Here is a 20,669-nt window from a genome sequence, read left to right on the forward strand (position 1 = left end):
CTGGTCGATGGATAACAAATAGTAGAGCTCAGAATTAAACTCAGTGAGAGGAGTCACCTTAACAAAAGCATTAGTTGCCCATCAGATTACAAGTATAATTTCAGGGTTTCTGATGGAAAAATTGAAATGGATTGTGAAGCAGACAGAGCAAAACGATAGGGATATTTCAGTGTATTAAATATAAACACAAACATGTACCATCAAGAAAGTGTTTCTGGACAAATGTTATCTTCCTCAGAAGGGGGTTTGACCGTACATACAATTAGAGAAAAATTGTAAAAGAGAGGTAGAGCCGAGTGAGAAGAAAGAAAAGATTTTGAATGCTGTATAATATTAAGTAAGGACGCAGACTTCCTTAGCTGTTTTCAAGCAAGTGTTTGGGGAATTGGCTTATTGCTTCACAAAAAACAGGCCAGGCTACAGGAAGGTGTGTGCATTAAGTCTCATTCTGATTCCTGGGAAGAAGAGAAGAACACTTGGAGCTCTGGAATACTGCATTAAATCAGAAGAATTTGATGTGATTGTTGCCCTCTTACTGTTTAGGAGGTAGTGAGGAAAATGTAGCAATTCCAAAGTCTGTCACTCGGTAACAACACTTTATAGTATTCCTTTACTATCTCACCTTGACGAGCCCTAGTGGTACAGGCCAGTATCTGCTCCTACTCGTGCCATGCTGCGTTGAAACAACTAGGATTTTCGTTGCTTTTATCCTTGTACAGATCAGCCCACTAAGACCACAGAGACCAAAAAGCCAAGTCATAAACATCATTTCAAGTGAAAGACGTTTCTCCGTTTCTCCGTCACCTCCCAGCTCCCAAGTGACTCCACCCCCAATAACACCACGGACAAAACTTTCTTTCAGCATACAGTCCAGTAAGTGTTTCATTTCAATTAAATTTTATTTTCCTAGAATATTAATGCAGAATAACTTCTGTTGGGGAGGTTGGTTTCCTGACCATTGCGTTATGGCTTGATTTGAGTTCTTTGAGTTAGTTTTTCTGTCTGCACAATGGGATTGATGTAGGCACATTAACTTGCTTCTCAATGTCATGCTCCTTGCATTTGTTAGTAAAAATCATTTCAACATTTCTTAAAAGTAAGAAAAATTGTTGCATTGGAAAAGTTTATTTTCCTTTTCAAGTAATCGTTAACAATTACTTAGGTATGGAGTAACTGTCAAAAATTAGTGTTGTACTTGATTCTGTATTGGATTTACAGTATTTCAGAGCATAAAGGCTGAAAAAATATTTTCATGTAATTGTACCTTAAAAGAACTTTTATTTGCTAGGTAGTGAGGACAAGGCAGATGGGGGGGAAAGAAGTCAGTCTTTTTGATGTATTTTTGTTTGACATCTATCAGTTTTTCTGTAAAATATCATATGTTTGCATCATTCTTCAGGAAATTCTATTGCAAAGCAAGGTGTAACACACAACCTGATTATTTTACAGTGTTGTTTTCCAAAAACACTGATTCTGGGTTTTCAGTTGATAGCAGGTAAACGAAAAGAACTCCATCTTTATGTTAAATGTACCTAAATGCTAGAACAGTAGTCAAGAGGAAAATGTTAGTAGAGAGAATAGATAATCCGTTTTAAGAAAAAAAATCTTGTTTGATCAAGATCACTTTGTTTTCTTTATTTTTATTGACACTCAAAAGCTTTTCCCTTAAAGAGTGTTTTAGAAAGCTCTTGTTGCCAGTTGCAGGCATATGTCCCGTGAGCAGGAATGTGTCTGTTCTACAAATCTACAGCAACAGATTTGTCTTCTAAAAGGCATTTGGCTTTGTTTTAATGACTTGAAATTGTTGGTTGCAAACACATGGAAGAGGGGTAAGCAAGTGCAAACAAATGCAGTATTTCCTTTGCTTAGTCAGATACTCAAACCAAGTATTTTGATAACTGTGAACTCTCTCCTTTCTTTACAGTTTTGATAACCAAAAACTACCAGTAAGCTAAATACTGGAAATAGAAAGAGGCAGTGTATGTACTCCTGGAAAAAAAAAATGCTTTGAATTGGATTGTTTCTTTCTGTATACGTTTTATTAAAACTAACTTCATCTCTTTTTAAAAACGTATCTGACACTGTCATGTATTTGTAAATGTATTTATCCTGGACGCTTATGGAAAGCAGGTTGAGCTTATTCCATGGGACTTGTCCAGAATTGTTTGAGGAATTGTAGTGATACATTTTTTTAGAAAAAATGATTAAGTTGCTTTAGTGCACAAATTGGCTAAAAGCTGTTAATGGGTTGCTAAGCAATACTGCTTGCTTGTTAGCTGACAGTTCAGGAGAATGGAGTGTAAAATTTGGCCATTAGGTTAAGATGAAAAGGGAGTCATCTAACTGATCTCTTGCCAGTTCAAAGATATTCTCAGTGGCACGTGTCCAGTAAGGAATAAATATTCAGACCACACAAGTCTGATGAAACACCTTGAATAATGATAGCAAAGCGAAAATGATGAGTAATTATTTGTATAGTCACTGTGTTAGTGAGATATAGTTCAGCCGAATAAAGCAGGAGGAAATTAATAGATCCGTAGCAAACACATCTCTTTGAAGCATGACTGAAAATTACTGGAGTTTGTGTTTGATACCTCTTTCTGCAGTAAGGTAGATGACTCTTAGATTTCATTAAACTGTGTGAAAGGCTATTCAGGGCAAATATTTTTTTCATTATAGAAGGTTGTTGCTCTGCTAATTTGTTTGTCAGACTGAATGTAAATATATATTATGAACTATTCATGTGGATGGAAATACTCTGTCCACATTTACAAGGATTTATTGCTGTCTTACAAAAAGATGAGGTTGTGAAGGTGCCGTGTACGGACTGTAGGAACACAATGGGGGCTGCAGAAAATCAGAGGTGTCACAGGCGTGGGGAATGTAAGGAAAGGGACAGCAGCAGAGCAGGATGCAGTTGCGTAGGCAGTTGCTGACCATTCAGTTTGTCCAGAGTATTGCAGATGTTGAAGTAGAATTGCCTCCAAACGTTTTTTCCTCTGCAGCTCTGGGGGAAATATTGCTCACCTGCCTCTCCGTGGATCTTCCAAATGTCAGCCTTAAAGAAACAAAGGGGTTGTGTAACTCCTAACAAAATCTTTCTTAGCATCTTCTTGGTAGCACCTATTAGTCTACATGTAATGAATTAGATGACATTATATTCATTATATATAGTATATAATGAATATAGTATATAATAGATATTGTAATATTATGTAAGATACAAAGATTAAGTGTTCAGGGCAGTTAAATTTGTTTTATCTTTGGATAATAGTGTGTTGTTATACTAATTTTTAGTTTCCACCCAAGAAATGTTTATAGTGAGACATAAAAACATGGGGTTTTTACAGTAAATACTGAAAGGTTTCCCCTCGCTGAAACAGGATACAAAGTTCTGCTAGAGCTTTAGCTCAAGCTACAACTCTTAAAGAAAATGCCATTTTACAAACATCTCCCAGTATTATCCCAAACTGCATGGAAAACCCAAACAATTAGGATGCGTATATAGAGACAGACAGGCATGTAGTTGGAGATGAGACATGCAGGGTGTATTTCAAGGAGCTGTTTTGTGAGGTTTACAGTCTCAAATGATCTTTAGATGTACAGTATGCCTGGGAAGTTCATACGAAATGAACCAGGACGTTCATTTGCAGCATCAATATTTAGTTACAAATCTGCAGCATTGTTTTCCAGTTACACGTTTAATGACATGAGCTTAGCAGAAGTGGATTCTGTTGGAGATATTTAATGGGAAGTATTATGAATGTTTGAGGAATGGAGAAATCCTATATGTGGAGAACAGAAAGGATGAAAAACAGACTCAACAGAAGAAAATATGAGAAATTCGGGTCCTGGAGGAGAAACAATACTTTTCAGTTTGATGCAGAAGAAGCCAATGAAAGTTTGAAGTCCCAGGATGGGAAATATTCTTCTTCCTGGTTTAGCTGAAAGTTCAAGTGAGATGATGAAGAGTAAAATTACAGTTTTCAGTGACAAATCAATACAACCACCTTACAGTTAAATTGTGTTAGCGAGAGGCCATTTTAGAGAACAATAAAAGGACGCTTTTTGTAAGATATTGATAGGAACCTTGCAATAAAAATATTTGCATAAACAAGTCCTTCACTTGTTTCACAAATCACCCCAGTAAAATAATCTTTTTTTCATTTCCTAAATGAGAACGCTTCCCTAGTTTATCAAAAATAAAGTTTTTTATCTTGTAGAGCTCACAGTGGGTTCTGCCTGTGTTGAAATGACTGAATTACCTTGGAATACACTGTGGGTGGTTTTCTACACAAAAACCCATGTATCACTCAGGCCTCAATAAACTTTATTGTCCCTCAGGCTATTTGCCTTTACAGCACGTTCCTGCTAGGATTTATCTGCTAAGAAAAGGGAATTTTCTACCTAGCAAACAGTAATAATAAATGTTTTGTACTTTCTCTTGCATGATTTTATTTACTCAACAACTAATGACCGCTCATTTATTACAGTTACCTGGAGTTTTAAAGTTTTTTAGAGGGATGTAGCTACTTACAGGTTTTTATTTCTGCATTTTATTAACAAGGACCTTTTATTTTACTGGGGGAAAGTAAATAAAGCTTAGCTATTGTATTTTCTTAGTGCAGTTACCAAAACTTCTATTTGTGTACTAAGGTACAAGCTGCAAATGCAGAGCTTACAGCTGACAAAATTATATTTGCCAAACTGTGAATATTTTGGTGTGGAATTGGAAGTAAAAATTACTTTCTAATAAAAAGAGGCAATCATTCAAATATTTTGAACATAACTGTAGAGCTAATCCAATGTGACTTCACAGTGCATACTTTCCATCGATACACAGGTTGGTTCATTTGGTCTACATTCCTTTAGAATCCCTCGAGAGCTGCAGAAAATTATAGAAGCAGTGAAGAGCAGACAAAGACATCACATATGCAGCATTATCACAGTACCGATGCGGCAAGAATTGGTGCAGTCTGGATCTTTGGTTTCGATTCAGTTTTTGAAAGAGTTAATTCACTGTTGATTTTTACAGATCTGGAGCTGAATGGTATGTCCAGCTCTGACATCCCCGACATTCCTCCTCCTCTGCCTCTCAAAGGAAGTATGGCCGATTATGGGAACCTCATGGAAAGTCAAGACTTGATGAGCCCAACGACCTCCCCTCCTGCCCATCAAAGGGTGAGTCCCAGAGAAGATGTTAATTTTCTGCGCTTTTCTTTGCTTTTATACCCTGATCAATCCACAGTGAGATGTAATCTTGCTCATGGATGTGTCAGCAGATCCAGAGATTTCTGCAGTTGCAAACAAGCGTCTGGAGTGTGAGGGAGTGGCATCACTCATGGGGATCAACCTGCAGAGTGATAGGATTCATTCTGATTGAGAAGTCTAAGCAGAATGTCGTTAGTTGTGTTGGTAAGGGAGCTTAAACTGACAGGATATAGCCTCAGCAGCAATTTAGATTTAATAGCTTTTTAGTCCTATCTCAAGAAAGGAGATAAAACATATACCTGACATCTTTCGTTTCTGGACCTCTGTTCTGTCAGCATTCAATCGCCATTTGTTTCCTAAAGGCAAACACATGTGCCCCCTTTGAGGAAGGCGCTCAGAACACTCTTCATCATCAACAGGCTTTTCAGCTTTCTGAAGAAAATACACATTTCAGCTTTCTTTCCTGTATCCTGGAAGCTTTTTTAAAAAATGTGGTCTTTTTCTTTAAAGCAGCACTTTTGAGAAGGGCTGTTTATTTTCTTTTTGAAGTAAAAAATATGTTTAAAGAGCTTTTCTTTCCTTTGACTTTGAAATGTGTAACTTTGGCCAAGCTGTTATATTGTGGAAAAATTCTCAGTGGTAATGACAGTTTTTTGTTTGCAAAGGTATCTTCCAGGATTTCCTGAAATTCATCATTCAAATGAAATACTGTTGAGTAATTTGCTGCTCAGTAAATTTCGTGGTTAGAGAAAGCAATTCTAGTCTCAACAGAGGACAAGTCAGACAGGAGTTTAGTTTTAACTCTGAGAACAGTTTCATTTAACACAGACTGTGGCAGTGCACCACAGTACGCCGGTCTGTTCCACGGTTGAAACTGTGACTGTGTTGTTACAGGAATTTATTATTTTTAGTCTAAATGGGGGAAAAAATGAGATATAGAAGTAACTTCAGGAACGCGAGAAGCGTTATTCAAAACACCACATTTTACGCATTATATGTGTATAGAGAAAAAATTTCTATTCCCATCATCTCTTCCATAGTTCTTCTCCGTGACTGGATGGTTTTAGTAAATATTTTCGCTATTTTTTTTCCTCTAATTACCATCAAAGCATACTAAGCTCTTACCCATTTTCCTGGCTTCTCTCTCAGGGGCCATCTCTCGCTTGACCTGAATACAGACCTCTAAGTGGAAAATTACAGAACGTACAGGAGGGCTGCCAGGAGTTTTGTCTAAGGAATCCATCTTCATGATGAAACCTGAGAAATGAAAATTATGTTTCAAGTTTCCTGAACCTTTTCCTGAATGAGCTCCAGAGTAGTATATTCATTTTGTATGATATACTCCAAGTTTTAGGTTGTGGTAATAGCTCAGGATTGTTATTGTGGGTTCAATATTTAGCTAAAAAGCATTAAACAATGAGGTGATAAGACATATAGTGAGAAATAAAATCCCAATATCCAGGCTCCTTTTCCTTTACTTGCAAAGTTGTTTGAAGTGGTTTCCAGTCGGTGGGCAAATGTTAGATATTTACTCTACTACTTGCAAATGCCACCATGCTGTCATATTTAGAGCCCAGAGCTGAAGATAACTCAGATTCCAGCCTTGGTCTCATTGCCGTTGAAGAAGTGACCTTGCAGAGCTCCTCTTCCTGTCATGAGCAGGGTTTCTGCATCATTAAATGGAAGTTCATAAAAATAATAGCAATATATACTGCCTTGTTTTTTTGCAGTTTTATTAAGGTTCCAGTATTTTTTCTCTTTGCAGTCTTCACTGCTCAGACTTTCTTAATATTTTTTTGTAATTGTACAGATGGACCCTAGTGTTCAACATCCAGTGTTGAAGGGCCTCAGGGTTTAAGCATACCTTAGAAATGCAATCAATCATCATCAAAATATTCTTCAGCATCTATACTATTATAAACTTTCAAAATGAGAGAATACAGATTCAAGGTCTGAAAAATTGATCTAAAGCAGATTTGTCACAAAGCCACATGTATTAGTCTTAAAATTAGTTTTAGGAAGAGCTTCTAGTCTTGTAACAATCACTCTGTGCATTTATTTCATAAGGCTTCTAGGAAGGAAGCTGTTAAAGAACATAAAGAGAATGAGTAGTGCTGGGCATGAAGGATCAGATGGGTAAATTCTTATTACTGCTGTGATTAAATCCCACTCCACAGTTTTTAATGCCTTGTGTTTCATGGGTCAAATAGCTACATTCTTCATACCTTTATAATTCTCTGCCTAGTAAGTGGATCATCTTTTAAATTACACATGCTTAGTATCAGTGAAGAAAAATCAGTAAAATTATTACAGATAAGATTACCTTAGTAGGATTTAAACTGAATGCATCTCATTGTATGAGAAATTATTACCTGGTTCACTCTGGTTGTCTTGCAGTCAGTTTTGGAAACCAAAAAAGTGCTGTATTGGACTGAAAAGCATGCAGCGATAAATGTACCAAGAAATACTTTAAATCAAACTGCAGACAATAATGTCATGTAGTGTCTGAGACCATAATCTTGGATTATTTGGAGTCCACTGTTAACTTGGTCTATCTCAAGTCTTTTATCCAAGTGATCATCTAGTTATAATTTTGTGATTGTCCTCTTATTCACTGTTAACTGTGATACTCATATATATTTTCTTGCACCGTATGTTTTGTTCTGCTAAAAATGTTCTTAATAATATATGGGAACATAAAAATAGAAGTCTACAACTCCTGCAAGGATTATTATTACATCAAGGGATTCCTTTAGGCACTTCTTATTCTTTATGGGTTCATCCATACCTTTGCATACAAAACAACTGCCTGCTTAGTATTCACAGCGAGAAGGGAAACTCAAAGGAAATAGATAAAGGAGCACTTATATGTATAATATCAGCTATAACACTTACTAAGCATCAGATAATGGTTCGGATGAGAAGATCTTGATGAATCTGGCGTAGATGGAAAACTTGGCAAAGAGGAGACAGGAACGGCTGAAGCAGTGCATAATGCATGTGGTTTGCAGCAGTGCCACTTAGTTTGACTCTCGTGAATCCTGTTGCACGAGGAGCATTCAGACTGTTTAGTTGGATATAAAGGAAGTGTTTGCACAGAAGGAAAAGTCCAGGGGATTTTTCATGTGTTGTGATCAATATGCTGTGGTGCTGATCATTATCTCTTAAGTTAGCCACAGTGAGCAAAAAATGACCTCCGAGGCTTCAGCAAATGTGCTGTACTCCTGTGGGCAGAGAAAAAGAGTTGAAGCTAGAAACCCAGCTGAACCTATGGAGGCAGCAGGTAAACAGGGAGCAGTACTTCAAGGCTCACAATTTTTATTCTCTGACTTTGTATCTCAAGAGAAATCCCCTTACTTCCCAAAATGCCTGATGCAGCCCCTGCTCCGTTCCCCAGAGGTGGGGCTGGTGGGGAAGCCTGTGAGCATCGTCATGCCACCTCTCCAGGACTTCTGCAGGTCTGGTGGCTCAAGGCTTGCCACTGCCTCGCTCAGCACAGCAGTGGGGCACAGTCATTAGCAGCGTTATCCTGTCGAAATGTTGGAAAAAGTGAAATTGGAAAAAGTGCACTATTAATATATTATATTAAATTGCCAAGTAGACTTTGAGGGCTGCATTTGCTCACAAATGGAACTCAATGTCTCCTCTTCTGTGTGATGCTCCCAATTTTTTAAAAACAGACTCTCTGATAAAGGCTTTCCATGATGCGTAGAAGTATATAATGTGCCCAAAAGGAAAAAAAAAATTAAATTTCCTTTCCATTTACTGTTTGATCATTTCTTTTGCTTGCTGGCAATGGGAAGCATTGCATGCCTTTTCTCTCCAGTGCAACATCTCTGCCGCCTGGCACCTTGGCCGGGCTGGCATTTGGTGGGTTAAGCTCTTACCGAGAAAAGATTTCTAAAAAGCTTGCAGTCACTTTTTAATAAGTCTCAAAATCAATGGACTGCTACTGCTTATTACAGGATTTTGAGTGAAAAATGTGTTCTGCTGCTGTCTGCCCAGAGATATAAAGCCTGTGATGTGTCCCTGAGCAGCACCCTTGATTTTGTTTCGGAAAGGGCTGTGTTGCTGGCCTCAGCGCTGCGTGGGATCACGCTGCGGGTTTTGCTCTGACCAATTGGTAGTGCATTTGTTTAACACTCTCCCAGGGCCCAGGCTTCAGTAAGAAATACAGTTTCGGTCTGGAGTCTAAACCTAATTCTGAGGGTATTGCTCATAACTCTTGAGGTCTGTTTACGTATGGACCAGAGCAGAAAAGCAGTGCTTTTGAAAATGAAGTTAACCAGTGTGGTCTGAAATACTAATAGCCTCCACACGCAGAGATGTGGTTCAGCAGAGGGAAAATCGCATCAGCCATGCGTTAGCACAGCTGGCATGCACTAGGAGTGAAGTCTTCTCTACATGAGGGGTGTAGACCTCTGCTAGGTCCAGCTCTTCTCCCTTGTCTGGTGCCATCACCCCCACGGAAGCATCCCTCCACAGAATGCTCCTCCGTTGGGAGGGCGCCGTCAGGGTCCTGTCAAACAAGTGCATGGGAAAAATGTGAACAATTTGCTGCTGCCTGTTTTGAAGGCTCTTTCCTGTTGCCCAAGGAGGGAATGCTCAGCCTGTGGCAGGTGGGAGCACACAAAAGGTACCGCTGCAGGAGGACTCTTAAAATCATAGAATAGTTTGGGTTGGAAGGGACCATTAAAGCTCTTCCAGTCCAACCCCCTCTACAATGAATGGGGGTATCTCCCACTAGATGAGGTTGCTCAGAGCCCCGTCCAACCTGACACTGAATGTTTCCAAGAATGGAGCATCTACCGCCTCTCTGGGCAACTTGTGCAAAGTGTTTCACCACCCTCATTGTAACCAATTTCTTCCTTATCTAAATCTACTTTCCTTTAGTTTAAAACCATTACCCCTTTGCCTTGTTGAAAAGCGTGTCCCCATCATTCTTAAAAGCCCCTCTGAGTACCGAAAGGCTGCGATAAGGTCTCCTCAGAAAAGTACTTCCCAAAGTATGCTCCAGCAAGGGCAGCTAATGGCTGTGATACGCAGTCAAATGAAATTCTAATAGATGAAGTATAGCAACAGAGTTTAAGCAGTCATTTTACATTGGTTACCTGCAGTATTTTCCACATAACTTTGCTCCCTGGGTCAAACAGCCAATTAGCTTAAACTGTCTATAATTTAGTTCAAATTAGTGGAGTTGGGTTGATTCTCTCCTCTGATGCATTATCACTCTTTCACAATGGGAGTGTTGGTCCTCCAAGACCTCAAATTATGTGTTATTTTTCATTGCAGATATTAAATAAGCAAGTAGCTGCTTGTCAGGCAACTCAGCTCCGTGCAAAAACCAACAGCGTAGGTGAGAACAAACAATTCAGAGCTCAGTATTTAAAAACATTCACACAGTCCAGTATAGTTGATAGCCTATTTACATCTCATTTCTACTGCTTCTGACCTAATAAGTTCTGTTAATCCTTCCAACTAAAGTGTTTTTATTGGATCTCCGTAGCTTGTCATACTGATGACTGTATAATTTCAAAGAAAAAAAAGTTAAATGGGAGAAAACTCTTACAATGTCACAAGGACCATTATGGGGAATAAAATTTTGTGTGACTTTTTTTGTTGACAGTTTTTTTATTAATATGTTCTGATTGAAAAAAATACTCATATCCTTCTCTGTAGACTTAAAAAAAAATGTAGTTTTTTCATCTCCTTTAATTGATTTTTACTGCGTCCTGAACATGGATAGCATAATGTATTTTATATCTCTAACAGAATGGAGACAAATGTTTTTAAACCTGCTTCTTCTCTGTATGAGGAGAAAGCAAACAAATGGGAGCAATTTCGTGTTTGAAGCAGAAGGAACAGATTGCTTCTGTGTTGCAGATGTGCCTTTTACATAAGGTTTCTGCTTCCCCTGAGGTACCCGTGAGTCAAGGATTCTGCCCAAAATAGGTTTTGAATGTAACCAGCAGTCTCTGTCATTATGTCAGAGGGTAAAAATATGCTTCAAGATTCGTCAAGTTCACAATTAACCACTGAAATGTAAACATGAACTCTGCAAAGCAGTTCTTAGTTAAATGTAAAATCAAGGGAAACTGTTTTGTATTTCAAGTTTTCTAAGGAGAAGTGTAGTAAGAATGAACTTCATAAGCCTAATAATGATTTTCTGAGTATGATACTAAAGGCAGAGAGAAAGTATGCTTGAATTTCTTCCTATGCTGGAATAAAAGAGAGTGTGTATGGACCGTGGGAGTAATGGCTGGATTTGGAGTTGCACCAGTTCCGTATTAGTGTGTTTTGTCGTGCTTATTTCTCAATAATGTTGCCCCAACAAGCATTACATGTCCTATTTAATATATTCGTTGGTAACTTATTATATAAATGAACATGTACTAAATTTATCTGACTTTCTAATGGAGATTGTAAATTCAATTACAATAATTATCTACCTATCTCTGTTATTTCTTTCTGCCTAATTTGCTTGCAGAATCTGAGCTCTGGTAGGTTTTGTGCTTGTTATTTATAGCACATATATTTAGCTTATTCTCACTGTATTTGTATTGTATCTGTTCTTCAGGAGCAGGTTTTCAGGGATAATTTGATTGTTCTCTGATCAATATGAAGGGCTCATTTGTTTGAGAAATGCCTTTGATCTAATTGAATTGAGAATTATTGCCAGTATGCTGTTATTTAAATTCAAAATGGGCTATCAGCAAAGTTAGTTTTTTCTAGTGATAAATACGATGTTAAAGCTATCATCTCAGAGCAAAGCACTGAGGAAATTTTTATGTTTTGTAATGTATTTTAGAGAGGCACCTGGTTTATTCAGTTAGGAACTTAACGTCATCGCCGGGAGAAGCTCTTGCGTGTTCTGCAGACCACCAGCATGTTCCCAACTTTGTCCAGAGCCCCCACCGGCACACGTGGTTGTACCCAGACTGTTTCTGAAAGATATAGAAATCTGCAGATCACAACTGAATGTTTGTAGCTAAACAATGTGACGAGCCCAGCTCTTAGTCAGGTGCCTTAATAGGGATTCAGGAGCTAATGTAACATATCAGGTTAAGAAGAGGATTTGGTCAAGCAAAGGAAATATTTACTGGTTCTGACTGTGGTACTGGGAGCATTGGCATACTGATTAGCACCGGCATTCTATTAAAAACCTGCATTTTTACATTTAGTCAAGTAAAATTCTTATTTTATCTGCTTTTCGTATTAGTCTGTTGACTCAGATCATCGTGTCCCACTGTAAGTCAGTTTTTGAGCCTGTTCTGGAAAATGAATGTTGCTTACTCAGCAGAGTCTTCTTGACCTGTGCATTTCAAGCAGCAGTGTCCTTCGAGACTCAAATCTTTCAATATTTTGGTTATTCCTTCAAAAGAGCTAGTATGAAATTTAATCAGGCTGTGAACTTAAGTCTTCACTGCCAAATAGGTTCATTCCTATCCTCACTGTTGAGCAGGATGCTTCCACTAGCAGAGGTAGGACTGCATCTTCCCAAACAGGGCACTCCTGGGCTCCAGCACGTTGCTTGTGGTCCAAAGTTTCTTATCCAGTAGAAGACTAAAATCAGCAGATCTCTGAGTTGGTAACAAAGCATTTTGTAGCCAAGGAGGAAGGTAAGAGCACGCGCAACATGACATTGGTGGTGGTGCTGGAGAGACTGAGAAAGTCAAGGTTGTAGGGTCTTCGTCCTTCTGTACTCTGTGCCTGTTGGTCTGGAGAGTGGGGAAAATGGAGAGGAAAGCTCAGGGCATGGCTTAGCCAATGATAGATTGTGATCCTACTTCATTTTCCATGGAGGAGAGCCAGGAGGAATGAGGAAGGGTGTAAAACAGATGGGGAAGTATTTCTTTCCAGCTCGGACACAAAAAAAATATTCCAGCAAAAATCCAGCCTTCCTGGCTCTGCCGGTATGCAGTCTTACCCTTCTATTTAGTCTATGATTAGTAAGACTATCTAATAAAAGCTATGGGTATAGAATTCCATGCTGTCTGAAAACCTGCTTTGAAGAGAACATTCAGTTACCTTAAAGATACATTTTTTCCTTCTACTCTAATACATCTCTGAAATGCGCTAGGATGCAGGAGCATTAGAAGGCTCTCCGGGCTTCTTCAGCCTTGAGGAAGAGGCTGGAATGTGTTGGCATCACCTTGAACCGCTCTTCTTTTTGGCTAGCAGCTTTGGATACCTTTTAAAAGGAACAGCCTTGTTTCTTAGGCGCTTTCCCGTGGTTTATCAGTTCCTTCTATACCAGTTTCTCACTGTGATTGAGAAATCACCAGTTGTTTTGTCCAAGCAGTCCATGATGCAACGTAACACTAAGGCACCTCAGATGTTTGAATTGTCCTTGCAGTGGTGATCAAGGAAGTTTGGCAGAGTCAATGTACATTGTTGGGTTTTAAGTGTAAGCACCTGGAGCCGGCAGTGTGGGGTCGGTAGGGTGGAGCAGACGCACTGAGGCACAAACAAGTGAAAATGAGAAAACATCATTATGCTCAAGGGAAAACAAAAGGCGAAGCCAGGGGAAGAATCTTAGGAGGAAACAAAACCAAACCTGCATTTATAAGGTGTGACTTCACTTCAGTGATCTGAAATCTGTTATGGCTGCATAAACCAAAATGCTGTAGAAAACCAGACTGCAAAGTGTATGAGAAAAGTGTAGTGTTCTCAGGCTCTTTCTAAAACAGATTTTATCATATATATGATTGAACATTATGAAAAAAAAAGTCTTAATTTCCATAATGACTTTTTTAATTTGTCCAATTAGCCAGCGAATCTAACCAAAGGCGGTCTTGTTCTGTTGATATATGAAGTGATTTAAAATATGTATATTTGAACAGTCTGGATTTCTGTTTTGAACATTGTAATTATAACTGAATGTGTAATAGTAAATTGCAAATTACTTATCTCTTTAAAGTATTTCTTTTTTTCTTAATTATTTGTGTTCTAAATGTGTAAAATACAAAAATAATGGAAAAGTGATGGAGCTATTACTTCAACTTGGCTTTTAAGCTCTGTAGTGCATAGAGGCTGAGGGCAATCAATACAGACCAAGAAATCAATATTCTATCATGATATGAAGTGGGGAATTATAAACTTCTCTAGTGCTTTCAAAAGATTTTTCATGAAATACTGAGCTAATTAATCATGAACCTTTGAGAGATGTTTTTCATTGTCAACAGTAAAAGTTCTATTTTAAGCTAATGGCCAAGAGCGTTCAGTATTCATAGTAGCAAATTCTGTGGAGAAGCTTTCAGGAGTCAAACGGCTACAGGCTTACCGCTGTCTCTCACAGTTATATGTGAACCAGCAAATGTTTCAAAAATCCATTCAAAGCTAACACTGTCTATCAAAATTGGTTTCTTCCAGCACCTGCCACCTCCACTCCCCAGCAAGACTCCCCCGCCTCCACCTCCAAAGACAACTCGGAAGCAAACATCTGTTGACTCTGGGATTGTCCAATGAAGAAGGAAGCTTTTTTTTTTTTTTTTCCCAAAGATAAAGCTGTAACAATTCATTTTCCTAAGTATTTTATGGTATATAATGTTTACCTCATTCAGGCGTGCAGTATCTAACATTTAGTGCAATGACTCTAACTCCGTAAGAAATCCATTTCTAGCCGTGTATCGGAAACAACACTACATATGCCCTCTCTCTGGGGGTTATTGACTCCCATAACTTGAATGAAATCTGGATTTCTATTCAAGACCGGGAAGCGTTCATCAGCTGAGAGTACCCTCTTCCTAAACCTTCTCCCTGCTTCTTCCAAAAAACTTCAGGCACACAGGTAGCTGTGGAGATTAAAATGAGAGTTGAATCTTTTGTACCTAAAATATTTAGGTAGCTATGGAGTTTCAAGTGAGCTGAGTATTTTGTACCTAATCTCAGTGTATATAGGAATCAATGATGATATTCGCATTGAATTCAGTGCACGTTGAAGTAGGCTTCACAGTAAGGAGAAGCTGCGGTAGGATTTCCCCAAATAATGATTCTGCCCGGGGCTAAAAATCAGACACAGCTTATTTGTGAAATGAGCCTTCTCTTTAATCGTTCTGTATTACAAATAAACTGATTGCTAATGAGCTTTGTAAAATTAGTTGCTGGTGATAAGTCGTTTTCATTCAGCTGGATGTTCTTCTGGGTGTTGGTCAGTGGGGGAAGCAAGGAAGCGTTTTAGCTGCTGACAGGCACAAGCGTATAGGAAAAGAAACAGAGTAGACAGATAGGAGACTCCTGGTCATTCTGAACCTAGCGGTTGAGTACAAGGACAGGAAGAGCTCTTTCTTTTTTTCCTTAATGTGTAATATTTCATGTGGATTAGGATGAACTGAACGGAATCACTTTGTCCTTGTGCCATCATTCTGTACAGCGTTTGTATATATGATGGTTTTTTGAATGTTTTAATTTTTATGGTGCCTGCTTTTCATGTAATAATGAATTAATGTACCTGCAAAGAATGCCTTACATGTTTTTAATTTCCTAATTGCTGAAAGTGTAAAGAAAAAGCAATTTTTTTTCCAGTTATTAGGCTCTGAGAAATACTGGACAATGATGGGGTGGGGTGTCGGGAGGGAGGAAGGAAAACTAACTTTATACTCTAGCTTTTTTTATTGTCATCACACTTTTGTTTTTTACGTCTACAATCTTTTTACTCTTACAGTAGGTTGTTTTTAAATATACCACTGACTCAAAAAAATAAAATATTATTTTAAAAACTTCTCTAAGAAAATTAATACATTCCTTTGGTCTCTTTCATCCTTACTTTAGAATTTCAGGAACTGTTGCACTCTAAAGAGGGCTACGTATACATTTGCTTTCTTTTTTTCAGAACTATTTTGAGGGAGCCCATGATAAAACCGCAGTGTTTCATAGTACTGGTATGGTTGTTCCTGCATGTATGTAGTACTGAGATAAAATACACGTCGGCAATAGAACCCCCCATCTTTGTATGCTGTCAATATTCATAATAATAGCTTGCTTTTCTTTAAGTTGTAAGTTATCTGTTGCTGAACACTTTGCGAAACTTATGAGTTTTAGGTAGTATTTTCTACCTCAAGTAGCTGCTACGTCGTGCAAGTAGCAGGCAGAGGCGTGACTTACACAGCAGTGAAACAATAATTTTGTTACAAAGGCAGAAAGATTGCCCTTCTCATAAAAATTGTGGCTCAAGTGGTCATTTATATATTCTCATAGTTTTGCCTTAAACCATCGTTTGGATGAAATGAACACGCATTTTCTTGCGACGCGAGATAACAGCTATCAGAGTGTCTCAGAATTTACTGCTAGATATTGTGCTACAATTCCCTATTTGTTTTGTTATTTGTATAATCTCCACTCAAGAGGAACAAGCCGGGAAGGATTCTTAGCTACAGTTGATCAGATATTCTTTCCGTAGACAATAATGTGTTACAACTTTAATTCTGTAAGTCTTTTATTTAATTTAAAAATGCTTTAGAGACTGCTGTGGTTACTGTGCAGCAGATCATGCCAGGGTGCTGGTGAGTTTTCCTCTTTTCTTTTCCATTTATTTTCTAAAGGATAGGAAGAGGCTTTCACCTGGACCTTTAACTGGATGCTCATAAATTGCATTTCTGATAATGTGTTTGTTTTCACAGGTCCTTAGCAAATTCCTGTGCTCGTGGAAGTATTATAATGTGGCCCTGAAAGACTCCTCAAACAAAAGCTGCACTTTCAAATTGCTCTTGCAATACAAACTCTAAATCTCATACATGTGTGTGTTTTACAAATATGCAAGCGGAGACTGGGAATTGAAAATCAGACTCTCAGGTTCATTTTCAGACCCAAATTATCACCATTTTTTACAATCTAACAGCTTCTAGGCTCTAACTCCTATAAAACCGAGCCAGAACAAATCATTACCCTCCTCAAAGTGCTGTAAAAACACACTTCAGCAAATCCAGAAACTAATTCAGTTACACTCTCTAAGCAGTGAACAATCCTGCAAAGTCTGTTACTTTTCCTACGGTTTACTCTTCCTTTATAATCCAGTGGAGTTGTATCGTAGCATCCCAATGCAATATTGATTTCTCGTGACATTGTTTGCAACGGAGCTGAGGAAGGGCTTGATATGAGGCAATATAGGAAAAGAATGTTATTTAATTTTAACCAAAGTGGTATTATTTACACTTTGTCATGGTCACGTCCTCACAGCGGTTGAGGCATTTTGTGTCCGGGTAACGTGGGCAGGATTGCTTCTGGTTGTGTAGAGAAGAAGAGGTGCCTACTGTGAAGTCCACATTTTATCTCCTGTGTTGTTCTGACGTGGTGAACATGTGCAGGGTTTTGATTGAGTCCTTGGGTGCCTTTGGGAGCTGGCAGTGACTGATCTCGTGTCTGACTGACTTCTGTGGTAGTTCGCTAGGCAGCACTTGACATATTCAATGTCTGTTTTCTCCCTGCCTGGTGAGGTTCCTGTACGGTTCCAGTTCTGCTCTTCATCCTTCCACTGTCATCCCTTAACAGCCTCAGTCTTTTGCTTTCCCCACCTGAATGCTGTGAGTAGCAAAGATTGGGATGCCGTGGTCTAGCTGCTTTATCCTCCTGCCAGCTTTCCTGGTGCTTCCATGCCCAAAGATCCCAATTCATTCAAAGATCCCAGACTTCATTCAAATTGTTGTTTCTGCTGCAGGATGATGCTGAAAGAAAGCTGCTAGGAAAGATCCCTCCTCCATGTCTTCCACAGACCTTGTCCAGGGCATTAGCAGTATCCACGGGGTCAGGTTTTCATCGTTTAAGACAAATAGTAGTTCTCAGGGATTATTCCCACCCCACCCCCCCCAAATGCCATCCCTTAACTCAGACCTCAGAGCAGTGCTACAAAAATTTGCAATACAAATTTTCCTGAAATAACAAATTCAGAGGTGTCAAGTTTCTAAATAGTATGAGAGGACAGATTTTAATGGCCAGTAATTTTTGCTTCTTGAAAGTTAGCATGAATTTACTTATTGGAAGTTAGTTTGCTGTGCCAATATAAAAAGGAGGAGCCCTTCATACCATTTCTCTGAGTCTTAGCTTGAGAGTGAGAGTGTAATTTTTGCAGGTACACACATCAGTTCACATCAGTCCCACACAAAACCACAAAAGGTTTGTTGGGCAGCGGTTGTTTGGTTTTAAATCAAATCTATTTTCAATGGAAAGCTCAGTGCAAAGATCAGTTCTTAAGCTGGTTTCGGTAATTGACATTTATGATTACTTAAACGTCTGATGATACCACAAATTCTGAGTGTAAAAATATTTTTAAATTCAGTTTTGCTTTGATGTAGTAATTTTTCTTTATCATGGATGTCTGCAGTATGTGACTTTATAGAGGAAATTGATAAAAAGTTTGCAATGCACATATATATGTATGGATAAGATATTTATGTGAGTGTGCATACGTATGTGTACACATACACACACATCTAAACACACTTTTTTTTTTATGTAAAATATCTCACTTCATTGACTAGTTGAGATGCCCACCTTTTTGCTTCGTGTTAGGCAATATTCTTATCACTTCATGTGACCTTTTTGGGGACCAGTCTATGCAAGATACTTGATCTGGTGTTGACGCCAGCTGTCCTGTGATAGATGTTCACAATTATCTATTTTTAGTGAAGGTCCTTGGATAAACTGGTCATTCCTTGTATATGTATTTGACACCATCAGGTGAAGTAAGCAGAAAATCTCTTGATAAAGGTTACAGCTGATTTGATGTTTAAATAATGTGTAGACCAGATTTAGACCGTACGTGGTGTAATAGGAGTCATCATCCTCTTCTGAACCAGCAATTGCCATCCTGCACTGGGCTCTGGAATGTTTTTTTGGATGGTGTTTTGAAGAAAATCAAAATTATTTTATCCTCAAGCTGAAGGTGGAGAAAGGTAAGAGAGAAATTGTTTTTCCCGGACCTGTTATGTTATTCATGCCTTTGCTGTGTTTTGCAGAGATGTTGCTGTTCCTTGTCTGTAACTGTCAGAAGTGCTCGCTGTGGGGAAACAGGCTGCCCTTTCTGCAGCTGATGCCTTTCAGCCCTTCCTGGAAACATGCGATGCCTTGTCCAGGTTCTTCCCATCTCTTGTTCGATTTCTTTATGCTTTCTCTCAGTAAAAAAACCATTTCTTTTGATTTTGTTTTCTAAAGCAAGTGCAGGACGTCTCTCTGATTGTTTGCTTAATGGTAATGTGTTCTTTGGGATGCTGCATTGATTAATTGCCCGCATTTTTACTCAGTGTATTTAAATTCCGTGCATGTGTGGACTAAAGCCACGGGAACAGCTCTGAGCTGGAGCGGTCTCCCAAGAAGATGGCTCATGTAGATGGCCCGGCTTCCTCACTGCTCAGCACCAAGCTGCCGTGGGGCTGGGCTGAGGCTGCCTCCATCCCTCTGCAAGAATAGAATAAGGCATTTTGTAATTTGCATCTGCACCTCACCTTGTGGCGAAGCAATGCATTGTAGCGCGTGTAGAACGTGCCCGTGGGGAAAAAAAAAGAGCAAGCGCTTGAGTGATGGTGAACACTGAAATGCAGGGGTTTCCTTTATATTCAGCTTTCAGTGTTAATGTGGTAATGGGAAGTGTGAGGTCCAGCTGCTCTGACACTTCAATTTCCTCACATTCTCCTTTTGTACTTTTTGTGGACCTAAACTGAATTTCAAGCTTGCGATTGCTGTCTTCTTGGTGACACAGAAATGTATGCATTGGTATAAATACTTAGTTATTGTATTGGGTCTATCCAGCTGTTCTCCAGGGAGGTTATTTATAGAAATTTTAATTTCCCTCGTTTTTTCATATGTATTCTGCAGACATAAATAATTACTGTAAATTAGTTTCTCCATCAAATGGCAGACTTACTTTTTTTTTTTTTTTTTTTTTTTAATTTCCAGTGTGTGTGTGGAATTGTATTCTAGTCCTTCAAAGCAAAGTTGCCCTTTTGAATAACTCATTTCACATCTAACTGAACTGGTTCTGGACCAGTGTGTTGAGGACACATGCTGACCTCCTTGTGGAACTGAGATGGGGCGGTGACTCCTCTCAGCCTCACATTGCATTCAGCCAAGCCATTTCCAGTCCCTCATGCCATCATGTTACAGCTACATGGTGGTGTATGGTTTTCAGAATCCAAGCTGACCATCTCAGATTCATGCTACCCAAACTGTCATCTCAAACCTGTAGAGATTTTATGGATGGTGAAATGTTGCTATTTTGAATTGAATCTATATTCGTTTGACCATTCATTCAGCTTTTTTTATAGCATATTTTGGCTCTGATGCTGTTCAACTTCACTGTTTGCAGCCCAAACACTCTTGCAGAGCTGGGGAACAAAACGAAGGAACATTGTCCATAGCATATTAGTGCTACAGATTCAGTGATGAAGCTTCACTGACAGCTTCTGTATAATTTGCTTTATTTGCAGACATCTGCAAATTACTATTATGAAGCTTCCTGTGAGCTGGGG

General features: G+C 38.8%; 1 protein-coding gene across 2 annotated transcripts in view; it reads left to right on the top strand.

The window, feature by feature from the left end:
• The window catches only part of DOCK1 (dedicator of cytokinesis 1), a 321,093-nt gene extending 305,302 nt beyond the window's left edge, over positions 1–15,791 (top strand). For both annotated transcript variants that reach the window (XM_054072202.1, XM_054072203.1), the window contains exons 50-52: positions 720–873; positions 5,036–5,181; positions 14,584–15,791. In XM_054072202.1, the coding sequence (XP_053928177.1) occupies positions 720–873; positions 5,036–5,181; positions 14,584–14,679 (396 nt within the window). In that variant the 3' untranslated portion in view covers positions 14,680–15,791. The remainder of the gene's footprint in view (positions 1–719; positions 874–5,035; positions 5,182–14,583) is intronic.
• The last annotated feature ends 4,878 nt before the right edge of the window (positions 15,792–20,669 follow it).

The sequence above is a fragment of the Cuculus canorus genome, chromosome 7 (genome assembly GCF_017976375.1).
Source record: "Cuculus canorus isolate bCucCan1 chromosome 7, bCucCan1.pri, whole genome shotgun sequence".
NCBI classification, from domain to species: Eukaryota; Metazoa; Chordata; class Aves; order Cuculiformes; family Cuculidae; genus Cuculus; species Cuculus canorus.